The sequence below is a fragment of the Artibeus jamaicensis genome, unplaced genomic scaffold (genome assembly GCF_021234435.1).
Source record: "Artibeus jamaicensis isolate MK-2021 breed Jamaican fruit bat unplaced genomic scaffold, CSHL_Jam_final contig_589, whole genome shotgun sequence".
Lineage (NCBI taxonomy): Eukaryota > Metazoa > Chordata > Mammalia > Chiroptera > Phyllostomidae > Artibeus > Artibeus jamaicensis.
The window spans coordinates 1,705,854-1,728,615 of NW_026521896.1; the positions used below are offsets into that span (position 1 = coordinate 1,705,854).

General features: G+C 44.4%; 3 protein-coding genes across 7 annotated transcripts in view; 2 read left to right on the forward strand and 1 right to left on the reverse strand.

Annotated features, from left to right (window-relative positions):
- The window catches only part of RHPN2 (rhophilin Rho GTPase binding protein 2), a 54,411-nt gene extending 49,747 nt beyond the window's left edge, over positions 1–4,664 (forward strand). Inside the window, exon 15 of the mRNA XM_037139137.2 lies at positions 3,341–4,664. Coding sequence (XP_036995032.1) covers positions 3,341–3,604 — 264 coding nt within the window. The 3' untranslated portion in view covers positions 3,605–4,664. The remainder of the gene's footprint in view (positions 1–3,340) is intronic.
- A 2-nt stretch (positions 4,665–4,666) lies between these two features.
- Positions 4,667–7,898, reverse strand: FAAP24 (FA core complex associated protein 24). The gene is made up of 4 exons (XM_037139140.2): positions 7,589–7,898; positions 7,330–7,469; positions 6,987–7,139; positions 4,667–5,848 (listed from the first exon to the last, which is right to left on the reverse strand). Exons 1-4 carry the CDS (start codon positions 7,692–7,694, stop codon positions 5,588–5,590), a joined length of 660 nt encoding a protein of 219 aa, XP_036995035.2. The 5' UTR covers positions 7,695–7,898; the 3' UTR covers positions 4,667–5,587.
- A 242-nt stretch (positions 7,899–8,140) lies between these two features.
- CEP89 (centrosomal protein 89) overlaps positions 8,141–22,762 on the forward strand; it is an 85,166-nt gene continuing 70,544 nt past the window's right edge. For 3 of the 5 annotated variants that reach the window (XM_037139130.2, XM_037139131.2, XM_037139132.2), the window contains exons 1-4: positions 8,143–8,309; positions 12,003–12,109; positions 18,739–18,897; positions 21,862–22,048. In XM_037139130.2, the coding sequence (XP_036995025.2) occupies positions 8,271–8,309; positions 12,003–12,109; positions 18,739–18,897; positions 21,862–22,048 (492 nt within the window). In that variant the 5' untranslated portion in view covers positions 8,143–8,270. Of the gene's footprint in view, positions 8,310–12,002; positions 12,110–18,738; positions 18,898–21,861; positions 22,049–22,762 lie in introns of all 5 variants that reach the window. The other 2 variants (XM_037139133.2, XM_053670532.1) reach the window with 2 other exon arrangements.

Below are 22,762 nucleotides of genomic sequence, written 5' to 3' on the forward strand. Positions count from 1 at the left end.
GTTTCCTAATGGTGAACAGGGGTGGTGGTGAGGGAGGCAGAGGGCGGAGAAAACAAGACGAATGCTTTGACTATTTCATATGCCGTTAGACATCCAAATATAAATGTAGGCCACCGGATGTTCAGATCTTTAGTTCAAGGGAGAAATCACAGCTTCATGTGCGAGTCTTCAGCACAGAGATGGTACTGAAAGCTGGAAGAGACTCAGTGAGATTGCCTGCTAGGGGCCGAGGGCTGAGGGCTAGACTCGGAGACACTGCAGGCACCTGGAGGTTGGGAGAGAAGTGGGCGCTGAGGAAGTTGTGAAGGCGAGTTCAGAGAGATTGGATAAAAAGGAGCTTCGAATCGAGAGGAAAACTCTGCCCAGAGAGCGGTTGGCTGCTTTGCACAAGTGAAGAGGTAAAGACTGACAGGGGAGGAGCTGTGTCTTTTATATTTAGCAGCCAGACAAACGGACAAAAGGAGAGATGGCAACAGGACTCAGATTAGGGAGGGTTGGAAGCTGAGTGGATTGTGTGATTTCACTGGTAAGAAATGTTCAGAATAGGCAAGTCCACAGAAACAGAACGTAGATTCATGGTTGCCAGGGGCTGGGGCTGGAGCGCTGGGGAATGGAGAGGGACTGCTCGCGGGGACGGAGTTTCTGGGGGGATGGGAATGTTCTGAAATTAGTCAGTGGTGGTGGTTGTACTATGTTTTAGTGTATACGACTATACTAAAAGCCACTGAATCGCATTAACATAGTGGATTTTATAGTGAGTTACATTAATTTAAAAAATAAAGACAAAGAAGTCAAGGGGTTCACAGAGCACCTTGGACAAGGGATGATAAGAAATGCCACTTTCCCGGGCAGAATCCATAGAATTGCTGGACAAGTAAAGTCCCAACCAGAAACAGCAAAGAGGTTTGTCCAAAAAGGAGAGTGAATAAAAGTCTGGGCGCTGGGCCGAAGGGCTGGAGTGGATAGCATGCAGGGAGGGAGGCCCCGCCCCTGAGCAGAGACAGACAGACTTGGCGGTCAGTCTTGTCCTGTCTCTGAGGGAGGCCAGTGGATGTGATGGTTAGAGCTCCTTGGACTGTCTAGATGTGAGTCCTGGCTGTGCCACAGTTTTGTGACCTCGGGCAAGGCAGGGAACAGCTCAGCCTCAGGAGAGTCGGGAGAACAGCACCCGGCATGGAATATGTTTCAGTTCAGAATAGATGTTATAATAACCATGATGTGGTCATTCATTTCCCCAAGCAAGGATTTTAGATCATGTTTGAGCGCTATTTTTAACTGCTGATCCTTTTTTTCACACCAAACCAAATAATGAGAATAAAGCTGAGCACTCCTGCCGATTGCGTACCTGGTCCCCGACTCCCCGGATCACCGTGGGGGTCCCCGGGAGAGCCTGTGGAGCCCACTGTGAAAACTGCCCGTGGAGTGGAATCCTAGGCTTAGAATCAAAAGACCTGGAATTAAGCCTTGTCTGCCATTAACAAGCTGTGTGGCCTTCATTCAGCAGGTTAATACCCCTCCCTTGGCCTCAGTTTCCTCACCTGTGTAATGTACAAGTTGACTAGGTTCCAACCTAGTGGTTTCAGACTGTTCCGTAAAGCCCTGAGAGTCCCAGAGAGATGCCCCAGGAAGGTGTGAGTGGGGAGCATGCTGGGTGAGGACGGGAGAAAAAGTAATGGGAGGAAGGGAGGACCTGTGAAAGGGAGCAGAGAATTAGGGTGGCAGCTGGGAGCGGGGGGGGGGAGACAGACAGCGGGAAGAGGAGAGCTTTTCCCAGGTGGCGGGGGGGGGTGTAGGTAGCACAGCCAGCTTGTGTGCTGCTGGGGAAGGTCTGGCAGAAGGAGCGAGTACCCGGAGGAGAGAGGGCATGAGATCCGGCAGCACCGGAGGGTTTGTCTTTGGGGCAGATGCAATTAAGTGTAAGGCAAGGATATCAGGAGGGCATGTGGGAGGCTTGACAGAGAAAAGGAGTAAAGTTACTAGGGAAATGTAGGAGCACCAGGTAATGGGGTGCCCAGCAGGTTTGAGGTCAGGGTTAGAATGCGAAGTGAAGTGAGTCATCTTGGTAAATATCCTCCCTCATCAATGTGCAGCTGTTCAGATGTGGGCCTGGGGGAGGCAGCAGATGTTGAACTGGAGCCGACATTCACTGGTCGAAGTGTGTTAAGAGCATTGAGAGTGTTTGTAAGGGAGGAGCTATTCTGCCAGATGGACTCTAAGCAGGTGAAGGTTGAAAAATGTTTGCGGGCATTAAACCTACCTCCAGGAGTTTGTTTTGTTTTTAAGGAGAACGCGTGTGTCCTGCAGAGCATGTGGGATTAATGAACGGCACTTTAATAGAGAAGGGAGAGGAATTTCATCCAGAGGAGCCACACTCAAGAGGGACGTCCTCAGTGAACACCCTCTGTTGGTGCATCACTCAAATTCCTTGATTTACATCATGAACAGTGTGCCCAACCACTTAGATCTATTGCTTGCTCATATAAATGGCCTGATTTCAGTGCCTGGAACATAGATGTTCAGTAAACAAAACCACCTTGATAAGCAAATCTTACAAGCAGGAAGGACCCATGGGGCAGTGTTCGGAAGACAAGTTTCTTCAGATTTCCTATTTGAGCCCCGCACGGTCCTTTAACAGCTGGTCGTTGGGTTTGATGGGTACAGCGTATTTGGGGAAGAGGACCCCATTCTAGACACAAATGACAGTGATGGTTGAACCACTGTGTGAATGTATTTACCACAGGACTGTACCACTTAAATAGGGGGAAAAAGTTAATTGTACCCTCACCTTGGACTCTGTGTTGTCTTTGGAGAGAAGGAAGTTGAGCTATACCTAAAGGCACAGCCTGAATTCCAAGGTTCACCAGGCGAGGAAAGCCCAGCGCAGACTAAGCAGAGTGGGTAGTGTGTTCCTGTTAAGGAAAGACACGTGGTGACATGCACTTATGCAGACACCGTTACCTGCATGTGAACATTACCTCCAAAAGTGTAATGGAAGCCATGTCCAGTCAGAAGAGCCTTGAGCCAAGGTAGGAGCGGCATCTACTGTCCCCTGTATTTTCATATTGTTGACCATGGGTATGTATTACTTTTTCAAACATAAGAACCTCAGAAAAAGTGAGTAGTGTTCCTTAGCTTAATTTACTGCGATTGAGTATATTCCTGAAAAATTGTCCTTGTTTAATTCTGTGTAAGCGTTAAGTCACCCGAGTTTCCAAAGTATATCAGCTTAACTTTAAAGGGGATGCTGTGAGTGCAGACTGCGAGCCTCAGACTTTGCGGTCATTTGTTGGCTATCTTGAGGGTTTTCTAACACCCCCTTGTCTTCCCTTTCTGTGTGCAGCATAGTAAGTGTGCCACGTACTCTGTGGGAATGCAGAAGACTTACTCCATGATCTGCCTGGCCATAGGTGATGACGATGATAAAACTGACAAAACCAAGAAAATCTCAAAAAAGCTTTCTTTCTTGAGTTGGGGCACCAACAAGAACAGACAGAAGTCTGCCAGCACCTTGTGCCTGCCATCGGTTGGGGTCGCCAGGCCGCAAGTCAAGAAGAAGCTCCCCTCCCCTTTCAGCCTTCTCAACAACGACAGTTCCTTGTACTAGTGCAAGGAAACAAAAACACTCAGGCCCGAAACATTTCCAGTCCCGATGAGGCCTTCACGTTTGTGCCATGATGGAAAAGTTCTAACCACTCTCAAATGCTGTTTTCTCACACTATAAACTTATAGCGGGTATCTTCATGAATGAAAGTAATAAGAAACCTCTAGAAATTTGTGGATGTCAGCATATTGCTGCAAGTTATTTATTATATAAAGTATTGTAAATAGAATAGGGATGGAAACGTGGCTATTGTTGACAGATACAATTATGACTTTCAGTTACTCTCAGAATTCAGTTGGGGTTACCTACATTTGTCCTATTTGTAAGTTTCCAGGCCTCGGTAATGTAATAAATAGATTATTCCTTAACCCAGAATCCAGGTGAGCCCGAATTAAGGCAGGTCAAGGGACTATAGTGATGGAGTTCACTTAGTATTACTAAAAAGTTCCAAAGAGCTGCTTTCTGAGGGGAATTCATTAACCCAAAATGAATTTCTAAGATTTTACTGTTATTGTTACATCGTATGAATGTTATTTCCAGATAGAATAGAGTCACGTGTATCATGACTTATTAGCTAAAGCAATTTCAGAGTAGCTTTTCTTCTAGTTACATGTCATTTAAAAGTTGCTAACAGTGGCAAGTGTTAAATGAAGATGTATCTACAAGGTAGATAATATACTGTTTGATACTCAAAACATTTTTCATTTTGTTTAAAGTAGAAAGTACATAATTGTATATTTTAAGAATCTTTAAAGTGAGTTGAATTTTATAAGGTAACGATGTAAATAATTCAAGTTTAAAGCTCTGACTTTTTAAAATGACATTCTTACTAATTGACTTCTCGTGCTCATTTGGATGATACTGTGACTCAAATAAGATTCACTGTTGACATAGTACAAGTTATATAGCTTAAAAATATAGCGTTGAGATCTACCTTTGAGAGTTAACAAGAATCTAAAATATTCTCTAGTGTGCAATACCAAAAGGAAAAAAATGCCACTGGGAAAGTGTATCTGCTGCTCTTAGGGCCATTTTTGTATAAATATTTAAATAAACACATCCATTTGCCTGAGTGAATGGTTTTTTGTGTGTTTTTTTTTTTACCTTTTCACTTCTTTCAAATTGTTTCCACCCTAACGCACAAATGATTTTATTTTTTGATTATTTTTAAAGTCACTAACATTTCACAAAACAGGGCTTTCAAGTTATCTTAGTATCTTTGAAAATATATGGCATCTTTCAGTGTATTTATTTTTGAGTGGGCAAATGTACTTTTTGGTCCCTGGCCTCCAGGTCTTCTCTCTGGACCCTGCTGCCCTGCCATTTTGCCATTGTCGGGCTGTGCATTCCCAAACACATCCCTGACCCTGCTCCGCACCCCCACGCTGGCTTTGCATCTTTAGGTAGGCACTCTACACTCCAGGCTTCCTCTGCTCAGATGTGCCCAATGATTATGAACAAACTGCAGCTACCATGAAGGAAGTGAGCAAGGGCGGAAGTCTGTACAATGTTTATTTACACTGGCAGCAGCCCTCAAAGCACAGGTATATTAAGACCAGACCTGAAGAACAGTGGCTCTGCTGCCAGGAACAAGGGGCTTATGGTACACAGTGCTTCATTGTAGGCTTGTTTCCTTTAGAAGGTCATATCAACCACCTGAAACTCAGTAAGACCTTCCCATGATAGATGCAAGTCAAGGACACATATTCACATCCACCCAAGCTGGCTTTTTGCTGAATCTGAGAGTCCCTAATTCAAGTGACTCTCTTAGGAAGGTTCCCCACTGGCCTTCATCAGGGCAGCACCATCTGGGCCCACTAACTTAAATGCCTATCCGCCCCCCTGCCCAGGACAACTGGCAGATTCCACTCAGGCCTCACCTCATCTTTCACTAGCTGCTGTGACAGGAAGTCCTGTTTCTTGATTTTTAAATATAAAAAGAACACAAGATCCCGTGTGCGTGGTCTAAAGAAAACGCAGTAGGTGCTATGAGAAAAGCTGTCCCCTCCGTGTGAAGAATGCGTGGATTTGCTGTGCTGCTGCATGCCCGACAACCGGCTCCAGTTCTGGGACAGCTGCGTTACTCAGTTGTTGGATACTCGGGAACTTCTGAAGCAGAAGGGAAGCTTTAACTTTTCCAACTCCTGGGATCTGTTGCACAGTTCGAAGTAGGGATGGCTCAGGGGTGAGAGCCTGTTTCTTCCTGAGAAAAGGGTTCTTATTGGGCTCTTTGGCTTGCTCTAGAACCTGAAAGGAAATTAAAGAGCACGTGAGCACCCTCTAGTGGACTAGCAATCTTCTTAAAATTTGTTTGGTGGAAATTTATTTTTTCTCTTTGGTTCAGCTTGACCTACCACTACAAATGTTTTCACATGCCATGAATATAATTTTTCATCAGCAGAGTTATTGAAAGATGACCCACATGACTACACAAAGGAGTAAGAGATGAAAATTTTAAATAAAAACTTGGGTTTCCAGAATGCTTAGGATAAAAGCAATGAAAAGATGCTGTGAGGAATTCAAACATGTTCCTGTGATCAACTAAGAAACATTTCAGTTGTATGAGATTAAATGATGCCTACACCTAAATTGGACCTGCTTGATACAGGATCTGGAGAGACCTTGGTGATGAAAGGAGAAACCCAGTCTCAGTTGTGGAAACAGAAAAGGCAGGTAATAGCCTTACATCGAGGGAAGTTAGGAATAATAAAGCGGAGAAATGTGGTGGAGAGTCATGGAGGGGTCTGTGAACACAGGACTGCGTTTCTAATTTGGGGAAGATTTCAAATCAACAACACAGTAACAAAAATTGATGCTTCGGCCTGGCTCCCACATTCTGATTTTTAATTGGTCTGAGGAAATAAGGCTCATGTATTGCTATTTTGAAAAGTTTTCCCACAAAAATTCTGATGTATAGTCAAGTCGAATAATCTTATACTAGCTTTAAAAGCAACAGCATAAACTTGCACACAGTGCTGATGCTTAAAAGATACATGAGGCTGAGGCAAAACAGCTGCTAGCTGACATTTGCACTGGTGTCAATACAGAGGATTGACAGCGCTCAGTGGATTGAGTGCTGCCCTGCACACCAAGGGTCATCAGTTTGACTCCCAGTTGGGGCATGTGCAAGGGTTGCGGGCCAGGTCCCCAGTTGGGGGGGTGTGAGAGGCAACCTATTAATGTTTCTCTCCCTCTCTTCATCCTTTCTCCTCTCTCTAAAAATAAATGAAATCTTAAAAAAAAGAACTAACAAAGAATGATTAGACTGTCTTGAGGGACTCAGGAGAAACCATAGCAAGCAAGGGCAGCAGCTGAAAGATCCGTGAAGGTCAGTTGAGAGTCCTCAAGACAGGGCTATTGTGGAGGTACAGAAGTCAGTACTTACTAACTGGATAATGAGGCAAGACGCTTCCACCTGGTTGGCCACTGGAAGCAACACCATCCCAAGGTCCAGCACTGTAAACTTCTGTATGGCTGGGAAGTACTGTTCACTCATCTGTGTTTTTTCAACTATTACTATTCCTTGAAGATTACTAGACTTCAAAGGAAAATTAAAAAAACACCAATAAACAATTTTGTAACAAAATTCCATTCAAGTTTAAGAAAGTTTTCACTCCAAGAGTACTTGGAATGGCCAATGGTTTTATATGAATTATTCTAAATATAAGACAGAGGAGGAGGGTCTAGAAGTCAGTTTTCAATGTCAGTTTTTTCAATTCAGTACTTACATTTCTAACGCGAACAAGCCTCTTTCGGTAGCTATTTCCAGCCACCAAATCGGCTTCCTTGATATAAAGAATGCAGCATCTGGTAGACAAGTAAAAATCTACGGGTGCCAGGCCATCCTCAAAAACAAGCTTAATTTTCCCTTAAAATGCAGACAAGAAAAGTTCCGTGAGCTTTGGATGAAAAGGTAGCAATTGATAGATTTTTCTTCAAAACTGGGGTTTGGATGGAGAAAGTTTATGCCGAGGGCAGCCCACCGACCTTGCATGTCCTGTGCCAGCTGCGACCCACGCCATTTCTCATTGGCAACAATGTGCCCAAAAGGCACGTGCACAGGGCCTGGGCCATGCTCGGGGTTCCTTTCCATGGCGGCCTTAATCTAGAGAGGGAAATACAAGACGGCATGTGAGCAAGCTGTCCTGCGCACGGCCCCACATTCCACACGGCTGGGGCCTCTTGGCAGAAGCTGGTCTACAGTGCTACAAGACTGAATTATTTGCCAAAGCCTAAGAAGCCAGGAGATTCCAGTCCTGGTAGCCCCTCCCTCATTCCGGTCACCTCCCCGGCCCCTGCTACCAAGCTCCGTCCGCTCTGACGCCTCAGTCCAATCCTTCGTCCTGCCCGCCCTCCGCCTCCAAGGGCGTCAGATAGGCTAGGGCGTTGGAGATCGACCTCTCCTCTGGCCAATAGGAGAAGGGGAAGCCTGAACAGGTTCGCCCCAGAGGGCATTTGAGTGGGACCTGCTGGTTACCAAGAGCGACGGGTTCGAAGTATCCTTGGCTCTAATTGGCAGGCGAGAAAGCAGAGCCAGTAGCAAATGTGGTTGTTGAGCAGTCCCCTGAGTAGAAAGAGCGTCTGGGGCTAGGCCAGAGGGCTGGGGCCAGGCTGTAGCGAAGGGTTGCTGGTCGGTGCAGACCCGGGCTGACCATTGCTCGCAGCGAAGATGCTCCTGGGGTTTCCGAGAGGCCGAAAAAGCCAGTTTGTAAGTAGATTCTCGCGCGGCCTGCAACCGGGCCTGGGGGCCAGGGTTTAAGGGAGGAGGGCTTGGGATTTGGCCAGAGATCGAGGCAAGGTATCGGCGGCACAAGAGGAAGCGGTTTTCTGTTTTAAAAAAAAAAAGCCCTGATATTTCGGGTTCTAAAGAATCCTTTATCCCAGGGTCAGCCTAGGTTGGACAGGAATCGCCCATTCTCTCCCACAACATTCGTTCCCGTTGTCTGGGAGTTTACTTCTGCCCGGCACAGACCTGCTGCACTGCTGGGTGTCCCCAGTGGGGGAGTCGTTCTTGATTCCTCCCCACTACCCACCACCGACACCCCGTCAGAAAGTTTCATAGCCTCTACTTACCAAATACATCCGGCAGCTGTCCTCGCCCCCTCCCTGACCACCAGCATCTGCCTGGACTGAAACGGTAGCTCCTCACTATTTCTCTGCCTTTTTTTTTTTTTTTTTTTTTGCTACTTACTCTCTTTAGTATCCTGACTTCCACGATCGGCTAACACAATCCTCCCACACCCCACAACCAATCTGTTGATCTTACCAGTGTTCTTACTGCTCTCCTTTCCAGCCCTAATTCTGTTTTTTTAAATCAAACTCTTTATTAGCTATATATAACTTTCCTATGCTACATTTTACACTACAGTCTGTTAATTTAAGTATTTTATTGTTTGTGCTATTACAGTTGTCGAATTTCCCCCCTATGTCCCCCTCCACCCAGCCTGCCCCTGCTCCCACAGTCAATCCCTGCACTGCTGTCCATGGCCATAGGTCATGCATATATGTGTTTTAACTAATCCCTTCACTTTCAGCCGGTCCCCACTTCTCTTCTCCCCTCTTGCAGTTGTCAGTCTGTTCCATGTTTCTATGCCTCTGGTTCTATTTTGCTCATTATAAGTGAGACCATATGGTATTTGTGTTTCACCAACTGGCTTATTTCACTTAGCATAATAGTCTCCAGTTCCAGGCTGTTGCAAAAGGTAAGAATTTCATATTTCTTATTCCACAGCCTATCATTATAATCACTCTCCATGTGCACCCCCCAACTCCTATGCTGCTATCTCTCTTGTCCATATTTGCCTGGTGAAACTCCAAACCTACTTATATCCAGTTTTCCATAAACGTAATTCTTTGCAGAGAAAGCATTTTGATAAGGGCATTTGTGAACTCTGTTTTAAATCGAATTTAGAAAACATGTCAGAACAGGGTTTCTGTTCTCAGCCCTCCCACCTGTGGCAAGCAGTTTAGACAGATGGACGCTGAGAAGCAGTGAAGACAAACTTCCATGTTTGCATCGCGATTTTGCTAACTCGGCACGGCATCATTGAGTTCCTACTCTGTGTCAGACACCCACAATTGATTGACAGCCTGTGGCCGTACTGTCTAAGGATAGACAAACCCACAAGTAATTCACAAAATGGTAATGCAAAAATCTACTAGTAAGGTGTGTGCTAGGGAAGAGGCCGCAAAGCCAGTCTGGAGAGTTGACCTGGGTCTTGGGGGTGTGGGAGGGCTAAGGAATGAGAATGGTGAGGGGGGGTGGCACCATAGCCTGAAAAAGGCCTGATGCCCAGGCCTTTTGCTGTGTGGGAAATGGAAGGCAATTCTGAGTGCTACGCGTTGAGTACATGGGTAGGGATGAAGAGAGGTAGCAGAAATGAATCTGGGTTTGTTGGAAGGAACGAACAGAGAGCAGCTTAGCAGCCACGCTAGATCCTTTATCTGTCATTAAGAGAGTGGGCCTGCTCATGAGGGGTTTTCCTGCTGGGTTGAGAAAGGTTCGTCCTGTGTTCTAGAGGCTGAGGCAGGAGGACCACAGTTCAGAAATTATTGTACTGGTACAGTGAGAAGTGTTCAGCATACTATGGGAGATTCACTCTATTAAAAAAAAGCAAAAACAAAAACCAGTAACAACAAAGCGAAACTCATGAGACCTTTCTGGAGGAGCTGCTGGATGCCAGCCCATGAGGATTCAGAGGGGAAGAAAACCCTTTTTCCCCCCTCCTTGACAGTCTCCCTAGTATGAGAGAGAAGTGCTGGGGAATGGAGGAGGAGGCAGATATTACACTGTCAAATTATTTTTAAAATTTATTTACTTATTTGTAGACAGAGGAGAAAGGAGGGAGAAAGAGAGGGAGGGAAACATCAGTGTGTGGTTGCTTCTTGTGCGCCCCCAACTGGGGACCTGGCCCATAGCCCAGGCATGTGCCCTGACTGGGAATCAAACCAGCAACCCTTTGGTTCGCAGGCCAGTGCTCAATCCACTGAGCCACACCAGCCAGGGCAGATTGTCAAATTATTTGGCAAATACAGGACAGTAGGTGCTGCACTGAGAGGGATACAGCAGACACTGCTCTAAATGCCTGCTCTTGAGATTTGGTGTGCAAGGGAAACTGGGGAGCTGGGAAGGACTACAGGAGACATTGGGAATGTCTGCCCATCCCTCACTCCTGAAGGATCCCCTAAATTCTGGTTCTTCCCTTGATTATACCTCCCTTCTCTACATGCCGTATGCCTACCGCTGCCTCATTAGTCCTTTCAAGGGCCAGTTTCAGCAGGTGCTCCTCACTAGACCACAGGTTCACCTTAGTCTGGTAGTAAAACTCTTAAGTGGAAAGAGTCCCCACTCGTACCCCCAGCCCATTGTTCTAGCCTCTCTCTCGGATGCTTCTGTATTACAGCAAACCGGATACTTGTTATTTCCAGAGCACACCCACTAATTCCTTTGTTCATGCTGGCCCTGTTTCCTAGAATGCTTTTCTTCATATTTCCCAAATATGAGAGCAGTGGCCATATTTGAAAACCTAGTCTAAATGTCTCTGTGTCCCTTTCCAAGGGGCATAAGAGGTCCCCGCACTTGCCCTGAGATCTAAAGACCCTCTCCCTCCCCCACCACTTCAGCATTTTGTCTTTATTTTTTCCTTGGCAGATTTCATAATTCTGTGTCACACAATAAGCATTTGGGTATTTTCCCTCCGTACTTTTCCTCCTTGAGGATGAGGACAAGGTTTCTTTATTGCTGTCCTGGTGTTTTTGCTGCTAGTAGATGTGAATGAATGAATGGCTGGTGCACAGAAAGTGATTAGTCTATACGCATAAAATTCTGAGAGACTCTCAGTTGCCTAAAGCAGGACTCCCCTACTTTCAGTGTGTGGGGGAACTAGTTTTTGTTATTCTGCATCATCAAAACTACCTAAAATCTTTATTAAGCTCTAGCCAGGTGTTGGGTGATGTGCCAAGTGCTAGAGCTCAGGGTTGATAAAAACAAGGTGGTTGCCTGCTCTCAGAAAGCTTCTGTCCTGCAGGCAGTTGGCAAGTGAGTGAGTAGGGTCATAAGAGGCAGTGCTGTAAGACAAGTGAAGGTGCTACAAGGTGACTCTGGGTGTCAGGGAGGCTGCTCTGAGGAGGGAAGGGTGAGAGGGTCCCAGTATGGGCAGCTTCAGTGGCACTCCCTGGGTGGGACGCTTGCCTGGCCAGGTGGGGATAAGGGGTAGCAAGGGGAGGAGTGGGCCTCTTGCTGGGACTAGATCCCTGGATGGCAGTGCGAGTGTCCTTCTCAGGCCCAGGGAGGGGTGGTGGCAGAACCTAGGTGATTCCTTACACCAATGACCTGTTCTGGTTTACTTTTTAAATATTTTTTTTATTGTTGTTCAATTTGTTCTGGGCTTTATTTGTGCAGAAACACATCATCCATGGCCTTCTACCTGCTGCCAGCATTGCACCAAAGCCAGCTGTGCCCCGGACACCTCCTCCCCGCAGCCCCAACCCCTCTCCGGAGAGACCAAGGTGAGTCTCAGGTGAGCGGGCACTGAGGTCACTCTTGTGCCCAGCCACCAAGCGGTGGGTCCTAGAACTGTTCAAACGGGCAGGATTACAACTGAATCATGCTCTTTGAAATATTTATCATGGTTTCATGATTTAATATGTTTTCTCTGTGGGATAGTGGTCTGTCCCTTTCAGGTATGGACTTCTCACATTTCGTAATTAAATGCAGTTAGTATTTTTTAAAATATTAAAGCCCAAGTATTTGGGTTGATAATAGGTTAAAATGAATTTGAAATGTACACATCATTTTCACTTTAAACGTAAGTCTGTCTTTCCAAAGAACTGCTCTGTGGGAAGGAACGCGAAGCGGGTTCACTTCCCAGGGTCTGGGATCTCCCCCGTCCTCCAGTGCTCCTGACACATCAGATAGGTGACTTTCTTTTACATCTGAGACCCCTGCCTGTGCCCTCCAAGATTTTAGACATGGGAGAATTTTAGACTATTTTTATCTATAAGATACCTGGATATATGACTTGACTATTAGCATTGAGAACAGACTTCTGGTCAAGATGGAGGTATAGATAAACATGCCTTGCCTCCTCGCACAGTTACAGAAAAAATTACAGCTAGACTACAAAACAGGTATTACCTAGAAATGTCAGAAAATCGACTTGTGTGGAAGACTGACAGCCAAGAATTTAAAGAAGCCACATTCATCCAGGTGGGTAGGAGGGGCGGAGACGTGGAGATACAGGAAGAGGCAGAGTGGCATGGATTGGTGCAGAGATGCAGACTGAGCAGTCGCATATTCACACGTGGTGGATAAAAATCAGAATGGATACCTCAGGAGTGAGAGATTCCCACCCTACAGCAGATCATACAGCTCAGGGTTCCAGCGCCAGGAAGTTAAGTCCTAATAACTTCTGGCTGGAAAAGCCAGTGAGGGTTGGGTGGCAAGAGAAACCGCAGGACTCACAGGAGACTCCTCTTAAAGGGCCTACAGTGGACACAGGTCTTGGGCAGACTCAGTCCTGGGATTCAGCACCAGAACGACAGCGGGAAGGGCACCAGTGGCATCTGGGGAAAAATTGAAGTGGTCAGCATCAGGGCGAGTACCAGGAAACAGCTTCCTCCCGTGCAACACTCCAGAGGCCAGACAGCGGCATTGTCCCCTCTCTGAGCCCTCCTCCGCATAGAGCCACAGAGCAGTGACAAAGGCTGCCGACCCTAGCAAATACCTGAGGCTCTTCCCCATACAACTTATAGGTGCCTTTTCTACTACTACTAGACAGAGAATCAAAGCAGCTCTACTGAATAGATAGAAACAAACACAGGGCAGCTGCCAAAATGAGGAGACAAAGAAATAGAGCCCAAATGAAAGAACAAAACAAAACTTAAAAAAAAAAAACCTAAAAGAAATGGAGATAAGCAACCTATTAGATGCAGTGTTCAAAACAGTGGTTATAGGATGCTCCAGGAACTCATTAGGTACTTCAACAGCATAAAAAAGACCCAGGCAACAATGAAGGTTAACATTAAATGAAATAAAGGAAAATCTACAGGGAACCAAGAGTGGAGGGAATGAAGCCAAGAATCAAGTCAATGATTTGAACATAAGGAAGACGTAAGCATTCAACCAGAACAGCAAAGAGAAAAATGAATTCAAAAAAACAAAAATAGGCTAAGGAGCCTCTGGCGCATCTTCAAACATACTACCATCCAAATCGGGGGTATCAGAAGAGGGGGAAGAGAAATAAATGGAAAACTTACTTCAAAGAATAATGAAAGGAAACTTGCCTAATTTGGTGGAGGAAATAGACATACAAGTCTAGGAAGCACAGAGAATCCCAAATAAGTTGGATCCAAAGAGAACCACACCAAGACACATCATATTTAAAATGCCAAAGTTTAAAGATAAAGAGAGACTCTTAAAAGAAGCCAGAGAAAAGGAGACAGTTTCCTACAAAGGAGTTCCCATAAGACTGCCAGCAGATTTCTCAAAAGAAACTTTGCAGGCAAGAAGGGACTGGCAAGAAGTATTTATAGTGATGAAAAGCAAGGACCTACAACCTAGATTACTCTGTTCAGTTAAAGTTATCATTTAGAATTGAAGAGCAGATAAAGAGCCTCCCAGATGAGATAAAACTAAAGGAGATCATCATCACCAAGTCATTAGTATATGAGTGTTAAAGAGAATTATATAAGAGAAAGAAGCCCTGCCTGGTGTGGCTCAGTGGATTGCACACTGTCCTGCAAACCAAAGGGTTGCTGGTTCGGTTCCCAGTCAGGGCACATGCCTGGATTGTGGGCCAGGTCTCCAGTAGGGGGTGCTCCAGAGGCAACCAGACATTGATATTTCTCTCCCTCTTTCTCACTTCCTTCCCCTTTCTAAAAATAAATAAATAAAATCTTAAAAAGAAAAAGAAGAAGATCAAAACTATGAGCATTAAAGTGGCAATAAATTTACAACTATCAGCTGAGCAACAAGCAGAACAGAAACAGAATCAGATATGGAGATCATCTGGAGGGTTATGAGTTGGGAAGGGGAAGGGGGAAAGAGGGGGAAAAGGTGCAGGGATTAAGAAGTACAAATTGGTAGATTCAAAATAGGCGGTGTTAAGAACAGTATAGGAAATGGATTAGCCAAAGAACTTATATGCATGACCCATGGACATGAACTAAGGGTGAATAGGTAAAGGGAATAGGATACTGGGTGGAGGGGGGTAAAGGGGGAAAAACTGGGACAACCATAATAGCATAATCAATTAAATGTATTTAAAAAAATAAACAATGAGAACAAATTTTACTTAAGGCTGGTACCTTCTTTTTTAGTGTTCTCTTTGAAGCTAGAATATTGTATGTCTCAATTAAAAAAAAACACTGAAATATGTTTAGTATTTGTTTTTTTCTTGAGTATGATCTTAATAACAAGAATAGCCGTGTATTAGTATTTACTGTTTGCCAAAGACTCTCAGAAGTGCTCCAGAGGTCTTTCATTTCATCTCTCAGCGACCTAGGAGGTCTTTTGAGCTCAAGTGCTTGAAGTCTCACAGCTGGCAAGCAGTCTCACTGCGGCGATGCACTTGGAGGTCTGTCCTGCTCTTCATTGTTTGTGTGAACAGCCATTAAGTAGTATCATTAGAACTGAAATGCTTGTGTAGTAGAAGCAGTAGTGAGAGGGTTAGCTTCACATTCCATCATGAAGCAGAAAGAGAAAAGACATGTGTCATGTCATTCAGGCACCCTGTAGGCTCGCGAGAAAATTCCTGTAGTCTCCTTGCTTTATAAAACTGTCGCCCTGGGTTGTAATCTTCATAAACCAGAATAACCTACGTGGGTTTAGCGATTTTGGCATACTTCTAGATCTTTTTCATTTTAAAAGACAACATTGAAATCTTTAATGTTGTTCTATTTCATGTGTACTATAACAGTATAAGGATCACAGCTATTTACTTCTATTGCCTCCTTTCTGTCCTTTGTGTGACTGTTGTCCCACATTCTAATGCTGTTATAAACTGTGTAATACTGCTATATTATTACCGTTTTTGATTTAGACGGTTGTTATTCTTTTTTAAAACAGTTTCTAAAGATATAATGGACTACGATAAACTATACATATTTAAAATTCACATTGGTACACTTTGACTTACGTTCACACCTGTGACATCATCACCACAATGAAGACAGTACCCGCACCTGTCATCTCCCCAGGTCCCCTTGTGCCCCCCTCTTCCACCTCCCACTTCCCTCCCAGCCCCCCTCACCCCTGTTCCCGGCAACCACTGATCTGCTTTCTGTCACTGCAGATAAGTCTTCATTTTCTAGAATTTTATATAAACAGAATTATACAAGATAATTAAGCTGGTGTCTTTTACTCAGTATAATTATTTTGACATTTGTCCATATTGTTGTGAAAGTCTGTGATTTGTCCTTTTTATTGCTGAGCAGTATTCCGTTATACCAGCATGCCACGGTTTGTTTATCCACTCACCCGTTGATGGATATTTGGGTTTCCATTTCTGGGGCCACTAGAAATAAAGGAGTTTGAACATTTGTGCACAAACTTGCTTGGATGTGTGCTTTCATCTCTCTTCAGTAAATATCTAGGAGTGGAAACCTACATCATGCACTAGGTATCATTGCACTTACGTGGGATTCATTTGTGCTCCCACCAGCAGTTTCTTCACCTCACCAACACTTGGTTTGGTCGGTCTCGTGTGTGTGTGTGTGTGTGTAACTTTCACGTTTACTGTGTGTATGATTTGTGAAAGTGGTGACAGGTGCACAGGTAACAGTGTATAGAGCTCGTTAGGTGAATCTTCATCTTCACGATGCCTTCTGCGCAGCCGTACACTGATGAGGTGTGGAAGCTCAGCTTCGTTGAGCCTGGAGCCCACGCACATGTCTGGCGTTCCTGCCTGCTTCCTGGCAAATTCTTGGATCCCTTCGACCGCCTCAGGGGAGCATTTCTTGATTGCCTTGTGAGTGTTGGTGCTGTGCCCTCTGTTACCTCCTCATTGGTGGCAGAGTGGTCCCTTCTTCTTATCACCCTTCTTTGTGGGAGGCATTCTGTCAGGCCCAATCTTTTTAAAATTTTTTTAAAAATGTTGAGTAAACCGATGACATGTTGCGAAGCACGACCTCAAACGCTCTCTCTCTCTCGGCCAGTGTTTTTAATTTTGGACATTCTAATAGGTATGTAGTGGGTCTCATTGTGGTTTTATTTTGCATTTCTCTAATTACTAATGCTATTGAACAGGCACTTATTTGCCGTTTGTGTATCTTCTCAGGTAAATGTCTATCCAGACCTTTCGTCTACTTTTAAAAACTGAGTTGCTTGTGTTCCTGTCACTGTATTTTGAGAATTATTTGTTCTGGATACAAGTTCTTTATCAAATATGTGCTCTGCAAATATTTTCTCCCTGTCTGTGACTTATCCTTTTATTCTCTTAATAGTAATTTTAAAGGAACAGATCTTAATTTTTATGAAATTCAACGGTCAGTTTTTTTCTGTTACAGATTATGATTTTAATGTAATAGCTCAGAAATTGGTACCTAACTCATGGCCACAAAGATTTTTTCCCAGAAGTTTTATAGTTTTAGGATTTATATTTAAGTATAAAGTCTGTTTGGAGTTAGTTCTAGTGTGGTGAGAGGCGTGGAGGTGTGGGTTCAAGTTCCTTCTTGCCGATGTGGGTGTGCAGTGTCCCCGCACTGATTGGAGGCTGCTGTATTAGTTATCTGTTGCCATGGGACAGATTACACCAACGTAGTGGCTTAAAACATAAAACAACAGCAGTTTTTTAATCTCATGTCTCACTTATGTTCTTTTTTGAAAATTAGTTTCTCTTCTCTGTATTTCATTTTGGTTATTTTTTCGTCTCACCTTTAATTTCATGAATATTTTCTTCATTGTGTCCTATCTGGTGTAATTTTCATCTCCTGAAGTTCAAGCCTTTTTTATACTCTTCCATGTCTCTACTTAGCTTTTGAACATATGGAATAGAGTTACAATAACTGTCTGTGTACATCTCTGCTAATTCTAACGTGTTCAGTTCTGACGGGATTTCGATTGATTCTTTTCATTATGGGTTGTGTTTTTCTCTCTTTGCGTGCCGGTTATCTTTGATCACATACTAAACATTGTTGTAAGTTTCCTATTGAATGCTGGGTATTTTTGTATCCCTGTAAGTCTTGAGTTTTGTGCTGAGATACGATTAAGTTACTTGGGACCAGTTTGATCTTTTGTGTCTTGCTTTTATTATTTGTTAGATGGAGTCCAGACCAGTGTTCAACCTAGGGCTATTCCCCACTACTGAGGCAGGACCTTTGGAGGACTGTACCCAATGTCCCATGAGTTATTTTTCCTGTGTGACTGTTGGGAACAGACACTGACCTCAGCTGTATGTAAGCACCTGGCACTGTTGCTCTAATCCTTATGAATGGTTCTTCCCCGAGTCTTGGGTAGTTTCCCCACACTCATGCACTGAGGAGCATTTTGCTGAACACACAGGGGACCTGCAGTTTCCAGAGTTTGTGCTGTTGAGCTCTCTCCTTCCTGGCACTCTGCCCTTCAGAAACTGTCTGCCTGGTGTTCCTGGACGGTCTGCTCCATCTACACAACTCTGGGAGTCTGTCTGGCCCCCCTCAGCTCCTCCTTCCTTTGCTGTGACCTGGAAATTCTTTCTGGCAGTCAGCTGGGACTTCGTTAAGTCTATTGTTTTGTTTTACATTTTCAGATGGGAGGGTAAATCTGTTATTCTGTCTTTCCTATATTATGGTTTTGAATAATTTGCCTTTTAAAACCTTCTGTATATTTTTATATCTCCTTTTCTTTCATTCTGGTCTTTTATTTTAATAGAAAAACCATTTAAATATAGACTCTTTGGATTGGAGACCTGGGACTATCTCGTGTTAGCTAAACAATCTTGGGCATGTCATTCATGTACAAGATGGAGGTGACAATCATATGCACTCATACAGTTGCTGTGCACGTGAAATGAGATTGTTTGATGGCACATAACGGACAGCAGGCTGTGGTCAGTGGGTATGCGCTAAACATGCAGAACAGAAGCTATTCCTCGATTAATGCACGTGTCCTGTTGTTTAACCCTTAGTTCACCAGCTCACTAGCATGCTTTTGTCTACAGGTCTGCTCTGGCTGCGGTCATTCTAGCAACAACGTTGACTGGCCGCACCGTTGCCCTTCCTCAGCCTTGTCGGAGATCCCAGTCTGACAGTGACCTCACCTGTGCTGAAAATGACAGCTTCATCGAGCCCTACGCCACCACCTCAGAGCTGAGGCAGCGGTGAGGACCGTATCTGGCTTTGCTTCCTCGGGGCAGAGGAGGAGCGGCTCATATGTGCATGCATGTGCATGTGTTTGTTCATGCATGTGCATGTGTGTACATGTGTGTGCTTATACATGCATGTGATTAGGACTGGAGCTTTGTCACTGGTACCAAAGGAACACTGTTTCGGGACATTGTTCTTGAATTGTATCACCGTTTTCTCTAGAGTGGGTCTTGTTAAATTGTGGCTTGTGAATGCACCGGGCATTTTCATGGCGGCACAGCCGGCGAATTCAGTGCCACTTTTAGGCCTCATAGGAGTCTCTGTGCCGCAGCCCACATGGTGGGAGCCGTCACTCACCACTTCTCGTATGCCTCCCCTCTGAGCATTCATGGTGATTTGACCTTTGTTGGCATCTGTACTACAACTTTTCTTCTTTAATGTCATTTCCTTTCTTGCTTGAGCTGGGTTAGGGCTGACATAGGACTAGGGGGTCAGGAGGGTTTCCTCCTGAGGAAGAGGGTGTTGGGGGGACACCGAGGAATTTATAGGGATCGAGTGGGAACAGCTTGAGTGCAGGGGAGATGGTCAGTGCTGGGCGAAGACAGGCTTTCTAGACAGAGGGAGAGGGAACAGGACGCGTGTGGGCAGCAGAAGCAGACGTTCATGTCTGGAAAACTCGAGTGAGGTGGGCGGTCATGTGAGATGGGCTGGCAGCGGGCGGGGGCTGGGCCTGTGGCGTCCCGCCTGAGATGTGGTATTGCCCCTAAAAGCAGGAAGACACTGAGGGCTTTAAGAGCTTGGGGCGGGGCCGGGGGGCATGACCAGATTTGCCTTTTATCTGTCATGTTTATTCAGTTTTGGTGTTTGTTTTTGTTTATATTTTTACATACCAAATACTCTGTATTTTGTGTGTTATAAGAGCTATTGCTTCTTTGTAGTTTCTTTCCATCATGATTGTCAAATCCAGAAGGACCTTTCCTACAAGAGCATGATATAAATGCTCGTGTTTTTTCTCCTGGACTATGCTTATATTTTTGGTTTTTACATTTTAATCTTGACTCCATTTTGAGGTGTTTGAATATAGCTGTTTTCTTCTCCTGGTAAGAATTACACTTTGGGTGACTAAGAACTAAAGATGAGGACATGACTCTGAAATGTATAGGAAAGAATTAGCATTTAAGACCATCAGGTGAAATTCAGAAAGGAAGAATATTGATCCGGCGGTAGGCTGGATCCACATATATATATATATTTTATTGTATTTCTTTGTTGACCACTTATCCCCCACATACCCTCTTCCACCTCCACCCGCCACCTGTAATCACCACGCTGTTGTCTGTGTCCATGAGCTCTTTCTCTCTTTTTTCTTTTTTGCTCTAGCCCCATTATACAGAGTCCCGCAGAAGTAACACCTGCTTGAGTGTGGTTGGTAGGGTAATAATGTGGCTGTTGTGATTTACAGTTTTAATGTGAACATTTCACCTAAAGTGTCATATGGTATGCTTGCATGATAGTGTTATGTTACAGAGTTACATGCTTGTGATTTTGTAATAAAAGGGGTATTATTTGCGCCAGACCCTGTATTTTGAAACCTATGGTTGAAATGGTTTCTGTAGAGGGGCAGCGGTTCAGTGACAGAGGGGGCGTGTGCACGAACACCTGCAGGGAGCCTGGGGTGGGGGGCGCACTGAACCTCTAATGCAGGCAGCCCCGCAGATCGAAGGGGAAGGAAGGGATTCAACAGTATATTGATTAGCAGTTTGGGGGGGAAATCAGCTTTGAGCCTTGCCTAATTCATATACCAAAATAAATTTCTATTGAATTAAAGGATTGGTTTGTGTATTTACATAAATAAGACCATGAAATCCTATATTGTCATGTCAAAACTCCTAAGCTAAGAATTGAGAAGGTTAAAATAAGTTTTTAAAAATCATCTGTATGTTAAGCCCTGGCTGGTGTGGCTCAGTGGATTGAACACCAGCCTGCGAACCAAGAGGTTGCCAGTTCGATTCCCAGTCAGGGCCCGTGCCTGGGTGTGGGCCTGGTCATGTGAGAGGTGACCGATGCTTCTCTCGCACATCAATGTTTCCTTCCCTCTTTCTCTGTTCCTTCCCCTCATCTGAAAATAAATAAATAAAGAATTTTAAGAAAATAAAATAAAAATCATCTGTATATTAAAAAAATAAGAAAAATATTTGTATTAAATACAAAGGCAGGGTTTTAATACTAGAAGATAAAGTTAATTTCAAGTTGGAATGAACATACCGGAAGCAAAGTAGATAAATGGACAAAGGAGGTAAGTGAACAGAACAGGCAGTTCACATTAGAGGAATGAAGGCTTGTACACAAATATATGGAAAAATGCCCACTCTCAGTAGGATATGCGGATTTACACAGATTTAAACTCTCTGCGCAGGTTGTAGACGATCATTACCACTGTCGTCACAGGTTGGAGGAGTGACCTGTGAAATGATTGTGTGTGACGCGTGTAGACCCATAAAGGGTTCGTCCCATTCGACTCAGCAGAGGGCTGTCGGGTCAGTGGTTCTCCAGGACGAACCCTAAAAGCAGAAGAGATTATTGCGCATAGATGTCTAACGTGCAGTCATTGATAACAGGGAAAATTGGGAGGGGGACTCATAGTAAGGGAAGTGGCTGACTAAACCCGTATAACTACTTGATTCTTTATAACATTAGGACTTTAAAAACTTGTTAACAAAGAGGCAGATTGTACTTGTATGCAGTGATAATAATTACAAGAACCGAGGTGAAAAACTAGAAAGAAATTTTACGAGTGTACAGGTGGATGGGGTGGAGGATGACTTAATCCTTTAGTTTCTGTATATTTTGTAATGTAGTTACAGTACTTACATGGTGGGGGCTCAGAGGCAATGCACTTCAATACATGCATAGATGTACCCGTGTGAAGTAAGTGGCTGCTTTATTTGCTTACTTGTCTCTTTAATGTTCTAATATAGACCAAATTGGCAGAGGGAGACAGGAAGAAGAACTTCTTTGCCATCCTTCGAAATGCTGGGCTGTGGGCAGGAGGAGGACACTGACTCGTGCCTGTCGTCCAGCTACAAGGAGTCGGAGGACGCCGGTGCTCATAAAGAGGAGGGAGGTCTCGGTGATGCTGTGTACACCACGCCACACAGCAATCAGGTGCTTGTCACATTGCAGGATTTCGTCTGCACCTTGACATTAATTCACAGTACATTGTGTATAAGTAAGGACTTCCTTTTCTCTCTTCTACTTTCGACGGCTTTCTTTTTTCGGCTTATTTTTTTAATGTGTCCAGTCTTGTTTTCTGTCTGGCTAGGCTAAAATTTAAAACTTTTTCTTTACCTTTCAAAGACAAACATCTTTACATGTTCAGTGTAGATTTTCATCCGATGCTAGGTAATCCTGATTTTTTTCTTTGACCTCAAAAGCTAATTTTCTTATTTCTTTAACAGTATCAGTGTACATAGTTGTAACCTTTCTTCAAATTCATGCCTGACAAAAGGCGTATTCTCATTTGTCTCTATACTGGCTGACATTGTTTGAGTGGTTACCATTCAGTGAGTGTCTATTTCAAGCTCTTACGTGTATTTATCTCCCACTGTCTCAGTGAGGTAGGCTCCATTTATGACCCTCTCGCACATGGGAAACTGAGGTACAAAGGGGTTGAAGGAGCCCATTTCTCCACCAGTGTCCGGCTGCTCTGGTTTAAACTCTGTTCTAGGGTTTTGAAAACTGGATAGTGCCATTTCTTTAACTCAGTGGTCCTCTACCTTTTTGGCTCCAGGGACCAGTTTTGGGGAAGATAATTTTTCCACGGATGGGGTCAAGCATGGTTTCAGGATGATCCAAGAGTATTACTGTCAAGCTGTGCGG